The sequence below is a fragment of the Castanea sativa genome, chromosome 4 (genome assembly GCF_040712315.1).
Source record: "Castanea sativa cultivar Marrone di Chiusa Pesio chromosome 4, ASM4071231v1".
Classification (NCBI taxonomy): Eukaryota; Viridiplantae; Streptophyta; class Magnoliopsida; order Fagales; family Fagaceae; genus Castanea; species Castanea sativa.
The window spans coordinates 37,829,931-37,840,652 of NC_134016.1; the positions used below are offsets into that span (position 1 = coordinate 37,829,931).

The following is a 10,722-nucleotide window of genomic DNA, read 5'->3' on the forward strand; positions in this document are numbered from 1 at the left end:
AATAATAATAATAATAATAATAATAATAATAATAATAATAAAAATAAAGATGCTTATACACTATTTTCCCACCTCTAACAAGGTCTCCAAATATTAGACCAGTAGAAATTAGGAATCATGGACAGGGTACTGGTATGAAATGGAAATTTTTTGGGAAGGAAAATGTTTTAAATGTGTTGAATCATCAATAATGATTCATTTTTCTTAACAACTTGAGACTATAATATTTGTAACCCAATATCCTACATGCTATATTATTATAATTTTCTTAACAACTTGAGACTATAATTTTTTTTTTTTTTTTTGTTATCAAAAATAAAAAAAAAAATTAACTACCTAATCTCTTGCATGAACACATGCCAAACAATCTCTATTTCTTTCAACCAGAAAATCAATATTGAAAATTATATTACAACTTCATTTAACCACGCATTGCCTTATATCCAAGATAAAATAAACCTCCATTTTTAAAAATAATAAAATTTTGGCTGCTTAAATGCAAATTGCACCCTTTATTTTTGGCTGAAATTCACTTCAGTCCTCTAACTTTACTTTTCGTTAAATTGAGCCTTCTAAGTTTCAAATTCATTCAATTCACACAAAATTTCCATTAAAAATTTATTATTTTCACATGAAAAAAATCTATAAAATTAATAAAAATATTTTTTATATTTTTTATGTGAGATTCTTTTTTCATTAGTTTATTGCATACTTAGTGGAATTTTTTTTTAACGGGATTAGATAAAATGCCTGAATTGAACAAATTTAAACTTTTAGCCAAACTTAGAAAATCCAATTTCGCAATTTAGCCTAAAATTTTTATTTCTTTTTGTAACATTTTATGTTTTTTTAAACTAAGATATTTGATTTAACATTCGTTTAATTAGCTAATTCATCAAAGTTATTTATTCAACTCATCAAAATTAACCGTTAGTAATTTGAGTAAACATTTAAGTTTGTAAGAGAACATGAATCATGCATGGGTGGTTGAGTTTTTTTTTTTTTTTTTGTGTGTATTTGTATTTGTAAAATGGATTTGATTTTGGGATGGTATTAACTGTGGTGATGGTGGGTGGTGGTGGCAATTTTTTTAGGGGTAATTTTGGTGGTGAAGAATTGGTGTTTGTAGCTGAGATTAGGTGGAGTTTTGGGGGTATGGGTTTACCGGAGAAACAGAGAAAAATGAAGAGAAAAAAGAAGAGAAAAAGGAAAGAGAGAAGGAAGAGAAGAGAAAGAATTGAATTGTTTATCAATACTATTATTTAAAGGACTTTTCCTATTTGGGATCCTCATTTTCAAGGTTCAAAATTACTCATACACTCTTTAAGTTTAAGTTTAAGTAGAGACAAAATAAAAAGGCAATACGGTAAAAATATATTTTTAACTCCCAAACAACCCCACTACAAAATAACTTCACACTCTACTAAAACCACTACCAAAATTCAAATTTGTTACAATCACTCCTATTGAACACAGTAACTTACTTTTTTTTTTTTCTTCTTTCCTTTAAATCTCTTTTGCAAGATAGAAACCTACCTTAAAATTTTTTTTCTTCTCATCTTCTTAAGGAAAAAAAAAAAATTTATCCACCAAACAAAAATAACCACGTTATTTTAAAATATATATATATATAACCACGTTAACTTGGATTTTAAGAAAAACTTGAGTTTATTTTTTTTAATAAAAAAAAAAAACCTTATCCTTATCCCATCATCCCATGTTTTTTTGTAATCAGACTATTTCATGTAGGTAAAAGAATATCTAGTTATCCACCACTCTTTTTCATTTATCTAAGCAGAGACAAATCTGGAACTACTCTCCCACTAATCCACCCACGTATTCAACACAACCCAGTTATATTTGAACGCCAAAGCCACCATTTACCATAATTCTCTGGTAATTTGAACACACTCAAGACAGAAAAAGAGGGAGGCTTTAAAAGTTGCACAACACTGCTTGAAAAGTTCCTCTCTCGCCATCTATTTTGTTAACAAAAATTTTAAATTATGTGTATTTTTTCAATTACCCCTTCATATAATTCATCAACTTTATGAGTATCTAAAGCATATTTTATTTTTTCTAACCATTCATTTTACTTAATCTTGCAAATCTCTCATTACCATCAGTTTTGGTTGTTAGGAATGCTAACAATGAGGAATCGAGTTTGTACATTGATTTGATTAGTATTACTCCTTTTATCCAACTGAAATTAAATGAAGAAGTGTATGCTTTTCAAATGTCCAACTTATATTCTTATGTTTTTCAGTTCTCTTTAAATTTAGTTTTTTTTTTTTTTTACCATAAATAGTTTTAAAAGTAAAGGTTTATGTGGTGCCTTATTCTGCGTTGCGGCTATGAGGATGGGAAAATTTGAAAAATCTGTCTTATTATAAAAACTTTTAAGATTCTGCCACGAATAGAAATATATTTTTTAGTTTAATAGCCACTTAACTGAATCTTAAAATGAGAATTGAATTTTAAAGTGAGAACTTAAAAGAACAATGTCTAAGATAGTGTACTTGAGTTTTGTTTAAAATTATACTAAACTCAAAGAAAGAAAATGTTGTATTTTATATTATTTTAATAAATTGTATTTAAAATTAGAAACTGGGATATAGGGTTATTTATAAAATAAGATGGTAAAATAAATAAAGTAAATTTTAGGAGGTAAAATACAACTTTATTTTTGTTTTTGAGAGACAGTTTTAACGTCCACTCCTAACTATGCTTTTTATTTTTTATTTTTGGCATCTTCGGCTGCTAGTGCTATAAATGTGGAACTTGAAAACGAAGAAGTAGGAGAGCAAGTAGAGGATCGAAGTTGAATCAATTGGGCGCTGAGATCGTCGAAAACGGCATCAAGTCAATCGGAGAAAGAAGCATAGGCGACGAGGCTAGCGACAAGGCTCCGCTTGAGGTTGGTTAGGGTCCAATCCAAGTCGGAGTATCGGGTGCGGAGCTCCGAGACGAGAGCCGGAGCTTTGGCGAGGTTGCTCCTGGCGCGAAACTTGTTATCGAGGAATGAGAGCATTGAGGAAAAGAGGGTCTTTGATGGTGGCAGAGTCTGGACCGAGCCTTTCTCCGTGGTTTGAGGTTTGAACTCTAAGGCATTTACCTGTTTGGTTGGTTCGGGGTGGAAAATTTGAACGAAAAGCGAGGGTATTTTGGGGATTTCATAAAGAGAATTGTGTGTGGGGGCCAAAATAGGAAATTAATATTAATTTTCAAACAATATAATTAGTAGACACTGTTACAAAACTATGTTTTTTACTAACATCTCGAGTTTAAGAGAGTCGATTTTGGGCCTAAAAATCGAGTCTTTGAGGGTCGATTTTCATGGTCTGCTCACGTCTGATGTGACATTTTTTTCACGTGGCGTTCATCTGGAAATCGAGTCTCTAACGCTCTGTTTGTTTTAATGTAAAATATTTTCAAATGTAAAATATTTTACACTGAAAATATTTTACAGAAAATATTTTCATTTTACAGTGTTTGGTTGGATATCTGAAAATACTTAGGAAATCATTTGCAAGTATTTGTTTCCTGGTAAAATGGAAAAAGAAAATCTTCAATTAGAAACAACCCAAACTCAAAATTCTCACCAACCTATGCTGAAATTCTCAAATTTTAAACGCAACTGTGAATCAAAACACCCAAACTCAAATTAGCTATGAAAAAAAAGACAGATTTGCACTACAAAAAAAACCCAAATCTGTAAAAACACAGATTTGCCAACCAAAAGAAAAAAACCCAAATCTGCAAGTATGCCAGTGGAGTTCTACAGAATTTTTGTGAGACAAGGCCTAGGTAGAGATTTGTACAAAACAAACCCAAATCTATAGGGCCTAGGAAGAAAAAAAAGAAAGAAAAAAAAAAACCCAGATCACCAAACATAAATTGCAATTCCAATGCTTGAGTTTCAGTGGAGAGACGCTGATTTTTGCGACATCGACAGGGCCTACCGGTGAAGAAAAAGAACGGTGTTTGACAGTGGGTATTGATCTTCGATTCTTGCGGTTTGTCAAAATGGGCTGAGGTTTGAGATTGCCCTCACACACAGCGGTCACCGGAGTTGTCGCCAGAGATGAGTGTAGTGGGCGGCATTGTAGGTGGTGCTCTTGCTAGTGGGTGCTCTAGGTCTGGCTTGGGTGAGAGTTGTGCAGTGGCTGGACTGTGATGTCTACGCATGAGAGATTGCAAAATGTAAAATGTTTTACCAAAATTTTAAGCGTAAAATATTTTACTTCTTTTTGCCTTAATTTTACCGTTTGACTGGAAAATATTTTACATTTGACCAGATTTTACAACAAAACAAACATAGTAAAATATGTAAAATATTTTCCTGAAAATATTTTACTTCGAAACAAACGGAGCGTAAGACTCGATTTATAAGCCAAAAAAAATTTAAGTATGTCTCTCATGTAAAAGCCATTCCTAGAAATACCAAAAAAAAAAAAAAATCACAGCACCTTCACCGTCAGCCCACCAGCCACAACCACAAACCCCAGCAACTGAACAAAAAAAAAAAAAACACAATCCAACGCTAACACAACGCCACCAACACAGCACAACCACCGCCAATACAACACCACCAACAAACCCACATCCACCACAAAACAAACCCACAGAACACCACAAAACAAACTCATAGCCACAAATCACAAATCAGACTCATAAATCACAAATCAAACCCACACCGCCGAAACTCACGCCGATCAAATCACAAATCAAACCCAAACACCGAAACCGCACACCGATCTCAACCCCACCGCATGCCCACGCCGCACACTGATTTGTAACTCATTTGTACCTGCTGAGAGAGATATGGGAAAGGAAAGAGTTGGAGAAGCAAAGAGGCGACAAAGGAAAGAATAGCGTGAGTGAGAGAGAGAAAGGAGAGAACAAAACAGAGAGTGGGGAGAGGGGAAGAGAAGGTATAAATTTTTTTTTGGGTATTTCTGGGAATGAGCGTACATGAGAGACTTAGATTTAAATTTTTTTTGGTTTATAAATTGAGTGTTAGAGACTTGATTTCCAGGTGGACGCCACGTGAAAAAAATGTCACATCAGACGTGAGCAGCCCATAAAAATCGACCCTCAAATACTCCATTTTTAGGCCCATAATCGACTTTTTTACACTCGAGATGTTAGTAAAAAATATAGTTTTGTAACAGTGTCTACTAATTATATTGTTTAGAAATTAATATTAATTTCTTATTTTGGCCGTGTGTGGGACAGTGAGTGCTTTTGCTTTATGGAGAGGCAGACTATTTGAGTTCGAAGACTTGGTTTTGACTTAGATATGGGTATCCTTTTCCGACCCAAATTGAAAAAGGAAACAAAATTGGGCTTAGTTTGGTCTTTGATTGTAAAGAAAAAAATTAAGCCCAAAACAAGTTGTGTCCAAAAAAAAAAAACATTGGTTGTTGCTTAATGGATGCATTCACACCAAAGGTGTGAAAAATGCTATATAGTCATTTTAGTACCAAAAAAAAAACCATCTTTATCAAGGTTGCCAAACCTAAGAAGGTGTTTAATACTGCATTTTAAACAACAGTTTTCAGTGTTTAAACAACATTACACATATTTTCACACATTTTTTCACCCACACGTATTTTTAAAAAATACAAACAACATTACTAAAACAACATTACCAAACGAGTCCTAAATCTTTTGACAACTAAGGTACAATAAAGTGTCATCTTTGACACTTTACTGTAGCTCCAAAACTATATTAAATTGTTTTTTTTTAGTTTAATGTGTTGATGGTTGTGGTTGTTGTTTATTGTGTTGAATATATTATTTTATTGTGTAGTTTACATCATTTTAATGTGCTGAATGCTAAAATAAAATCTTTGACGTTGAGTGTGTTATAAAGTAATTTGTTAAAATAAATAAAGTAATATTTTGAGTCGTTAAAAACTATATTTTTTTAGTACCCTGTTGTAAATGCTCTTATATAAAGCCGAAAATACAAATCATACGAATGTTTGTTTGGTATCCCATTTTGAAACTACACTTTTTCCAAGCTCACTTTTTTCTAGGTAGATCTTTTCCAAATAACCTATTTTATAGAAAGTTGAAAAAAAAATTCAATTCATCAAAAAATATTAAATTTTTTGCTTTTTAAACTAAGATATTTGATTTAATCACTGATTAATTAGCTAATTCACCAAGTTAATATTCAATTCATCAAAATTTGAAATTCGAGTAAACATTTAAATATGAAATTCAATTGCAGAAATTTCACATATAAGAGAAATGCATGAAGAACCTGAAAAGGAAGAGGTAGGAGAGCAAGTAGAGGATCGGAGTCGGATCAATTTGGCGCTGAGATCGTCGAAAACGGCGTCGAATCGATCGGAGAAGGAAGCGTAGGCGACGAGGCTAGCTTCGAGGCTCCGGTTGAGGTCGGTTAGGGTCCGATCCAAGTCGGAGCACCGGGTGCGGAGCTCCGAGACGAGAGCCGGAGCTCCAGCGAGGTCGGTCCTGGCGCGAAACTTGTCGTCAAGGAATGAGAGCACCGAGGAAAAGAGAGTCTTCGATGGTGGGAGCGTCTCGTAATCCATAAGGCATTTACGGGTTTCACTTCCGGGTGGGAAATTTGTACGGTGAGTGAGGGTATTTTGGGAATTTTACATATGATTGAGAGAGAGAGAGAGAGAGCAGTGGTTCTTTTGCTTTTGCAGACTGAGTATGTGAGTCCGAAGACTTGGTTTTGGCTCAGATTTGGGCTTTGATTTAAAAAGAAAAACTAAGCCCAAAACAAGTTGGGTCTATAAAAAACAATGGTTGTCTCTCTCTCTCTCTCACTGAATTTCTAGGGTTTAGGGTTTATCTCATTCTTCTTCAATGGCTTCTTCAACCTTCGCCCAATTTCGAATTACCCCTCCTCCTCCTCCTCCTCCTCCTGGGTATTTCGGGAAGCTGAATTTGGCTTCTGTTTCCTCCAAAGAGTTTTTCTTTGGACACAAAACGACAGCGTTTTACCCGAAGCTAAGAGCGAAGAGTCTGGTATTGAGTGTAGTGAACGAGAATGTGGATGAGATTGATTTGGGGACGATGAATTCGGTGATGGATGCCGAGCTTCTGCTTGCGTTGAATACGGTGTTTGGTCCGGCCCGTTCGAGGGGTGTGAATCAATCTCTGGTATGAGGGAATTGGAATTATGGATTTTGTTTTTGTTTTGCGCTTTTTGGTAATGGGTTTGTCAATTTTTTTTTTTTTTTTTGGAAATTGTGATTTGTGACATTGAAAATTGAAATTGTGTTGAGAGAGGAAAGAAATATTAAAAAAGAAAAAAGAAAAGAAAAGAAGTAAGGTGATTAAAAAATTATTAAAAATATTTTTAATATATTGCTAAGCATACTTTTTTATATTATATAAATATATATCAAATTTAAGTAGATAATAACTAAATCACCTCGTATTCACAATCGCAATGAGTAATATAACTATTAGCTAAAAAAAAAAAATCAATCCCAAGTCACAACATTATCACATTATAGCTTATATAAAAAATAAAAAATAGAAATAAAAAAATCAGAACACACATGACAGAGACCTTGAAATGGGTTGGGTTTTGGTTTTGTGTTTTGGGTAATGGGTTTGTGAAAGTTTTTACCTTTTGGAAATTGTGACATTGAAATGGTGTTTAAGAGAAAGGGAAATAGAATTTAGAAATGGGGTGATGGGTTTTGTGTTTTTGGTAATGGGTTTGATTCATGTGTGACAATTTATTTTCAGGTTCGTGGGTTGGATGTTTCACCATTGTCACTAGGGCTTGAAACACTAGGTGGTGTAATGACAAAGATCATCCCAAGAAATACTCCTCTGCCAACCTCCAAGTCAGAGGTGTTCTCCACAGCTACAGATGGGTAGACTAGTGTTTAAATTAATTCTTTCATTGGAGAGAGAGAAGTCGCTTGGGACAACAGATATGTTTGTGGCTTCCATTTGGATATCCCACCTGCACCTCGTGGGGTTCCTCAAATTGAAGTGAAGTTTTGTATTAATTCGAATGGTATTATTTCGATCATTGCGGTTGACAAGGGCACAGGGGAGAAGCATGACATTCGCATTATATTGCCCAATGATTATGCGTTATGTTAAAATATATAGGGTTTGGATAAATGTTTGATCTTTATTTCAGTTTGTAGCATGAGGTCAAACGATGATAAGGAACAAAGCTAATTGTGTCAAAATATGCAGATGCGAAGGATGGTTAATGAAGTAGAGAGGTTTGCAAAGGATTACAAGGAGAAGAGAGATGACATTGGCACAAAGAACCAAGCTGAATCTGTTGTCTACCAGATAGAAAAACAACTTAAGGAACTTGGAGAGATGAGGTTCCTGCCCCAGAGAAAGGGGTAGGACTTTGTTTAGGGATGGCAATTTAAACCTTCACCCTCCCTAATGGATTGGTTTTAGCCCCCCCACCCCAGTCCCATATCAAATGGGGCGGGGATGAGGTTAACATTTTTTCCTGCACCCACCCCGTTTTTATTTAAATAATTTAAAACATATTTTTATAAGTTTTTAGTAAGACATTCATATGTGTTTTTAGCATTTTAACATTAAATTTATGATTTTTTTTATATTATATTACTTTTATGTTTTTAATATGTATGTTTTTTATACTTTTTAATTGTTTTTGAATTATTTTTGTACTTCTTATTACTTGAATTCTTGTATTGTTATGCTTTGAGAAGGTTTTGTAATTTTAGAATTTTTTTATTTAATATTTTATGAGTTTTAATCTGATGCATTCAAAATAAACTTTTAGGAAAAATTACACTTTGCACACTTTGCACCCTAAACTATCACACTTTGCACCCTCACATTACCTTAACTGTTAAATTAGATAAAAATTAACATCACATGACTTGGACATGATTTTCGCGTAAGTGTCACACTATTTAGAGTCCAAAACACCCTTTTCACAAACAATTAAAAACAAAATGCTTTTTATTTTATTTTTTTCTTTTTTCTGGTCTTTCTCTCTCTGCGTACAGCCCTTCCCCTCTCTCCTGTATGACTGACTGTATTTCTTTTTCGAGAACATCAGAGGTCAAAGCTGGCACCGTATGACTGACTATATTGTATTTTATAAAGCACTGAAGGACATTGCAATGAGTTTTAATTTTCAAAGAACTACGTAATATTGTTAGTCCTTTAATTCCATTAAACAAGAGCCAATTCAACACCATCTTTGCGTTGCTTGTAATAACTAATGAGCTAATCTTGGAAATGAATAGCAAAACAAGACCGAAAATGTTTTAATCTATTTCCCCATATTTGGAAAACCAAACATAAAGTCAAATAATTCCCAGAAAACAAGGGTGGTATGTTTAGGCAAGCCCAAAAGTAGGGAAACATCCTAGCTACCAATTACTTCATTTGACCTTAGGAGGACTTGTGCTTATCAGCAATTGCTTTGGGGAGAAGAGAAACTGAATAATGGTAAAGAGGAGAAGAGTTTCCATGGACAAGAGAGAGGGGAAGAGTTGTACCTATATGCAAGAGAGAGAGAGACCTAGAAAAAAAATTAGAAAATAAATAAGCATTTGATTTTAATTATTAGTGAAAAGGAATTTCTAAAAAAAATTATTAGTGAAAAGGGTGTTTTGGTCTTTAAACAATGTGTCATCTAAGTAAAAATAATGTGCAAGTCATGTGATATTAATTTCTATTTAACTTAACAGTAAAAGTAATGTGGGGCTGCAAACTACAAAGTGTGATAATTATGATAGTTTATGGTGCAAAATATGCATTCGAATAGTTTAGGGTGCAAAGTGTAATGTAATGTATAGTTTAGGGTGGTAAAGTGTAATTTCTGCAAACTTTCAAAAAATTATATATATAAAAAATTTGGGTGGGGTGGGATGGGCACCCACGGGACCTACTAGAAGTTCAACACAAGCCATCAAGGATGTCATTGCAACTCTCAATCAAGAAGCCATGCAACCAGGTCAGTCCCTATACAACCAACCAGGTGCTCCAAGTACTAGGCCTAGACCTACACCTGGCAATGAATCCAGGCCTTCAGAATCATCAGGCAAGGAGCTTAAAGGAGATTTTATAGATGCAGATTTCACCGAAAGCAATTGAGATAGCAAAATTTTGATATTTTTTGCCATCCTTTTCTTCCTTTCTAATTTGTATAAGAGTTGATTTTGCAGGATCAGATTTGGTTTTTGTTCGGTTAACAGTTCCAGCTATTTTTAGTTGTGGAAAAGAATGTTATTAGAAATAGAGTTGAAACCACTATAATAGTTTCCATTGATATCAAAACCTTTGGGTGACTATAGTCCCATGTACTTTGTAAGGGTCATTCTACAATACCCCCTATTTGTTTTGGGGAGTACGGTACCCTCCCAAATCCTAACCATTGTTTCAATCCTAGCCATTCATTTAATTTTAATGGAAACTGGTTATTGGTAAAGTAGGTTAGTGTATATAAACTAAAAAAACTTACAGGTTGTTCCTATCTCTGTTGTTTCTCTTGCGTTCTCTGCTTCTTCTTCCTCTGGTTCTCAGATTCTTCCTCTCTATTTATCTCTACCTTGACTCGTGACAAGCTTCTTCTTCTTCTTCTCGCTCTTTCTAGCGGCCACACTATTCAAGTTTGTTTCTCTCAACTCTTCTCTTCCTCTTTAACCTCTCCATTTCTCAACTGTTTATGTTTTTCTGTGGGTATTTGGGTTTCATTTGATTTTTTTG

At 34.0% G+C, this 10,722-nt stretch overlaps 1 protein-coding gene across 1 annotated transcript; it reads left to right on the forward strand.

Moving 5' to 3' along the window:
- The first annotated feature begins 6,852 nt into the window (after positions 1-6,852).
- Positions 6,853-10,110, forward strand: LOC142632829 (stromal 70 kDa heat shock-related protein, chloroplastic-like). Its single transcript, XM_075807157.1, has 6 exons — positions 6,853-7,149; positions 7,747-7,854; positions 7,915-8,100; positions 8,212-8,348; positions 9,526-9,560; positions 9,881-10,110. Exons 1-6 carry the CDS (start codon positions 6,853-6,855, stop codon positions 10,108-10,110), a joined length of 993 nt encoding a protein of 330 aa, XP_075663272.1.
- Positions 10,111-10,722: the final 612 nt, after the last annotated feature.

What these genes read in the sequence shown, in the direction of transcription:
- LOC142632829 (XM_075807157.1), top strand. Translation starts at nt 6,853, where the DNA reads ATGGCTTCTTCAACCTTCGCCCAATTTCGAATTACCCCTCCTCCTCCT. An exon ending in GGGGTGTGAATCAATCTCTG is followed by an intron (nt 7,150 to 7,746) that starts GTATGAGGGAAT and finishes ATTTATTTTCAG; the next exon opens with GTTCGTGGGTTGGATGTTTC. An exon ending in AAAAAAATTAGAAAATAAAT is followed by an intron (nt 9,561 to 9,880) that starts AAGCATTTGATT and finishes ATTTGGGTGGGG; the next exon opens with TGGGATGGGCACCCACGGGA.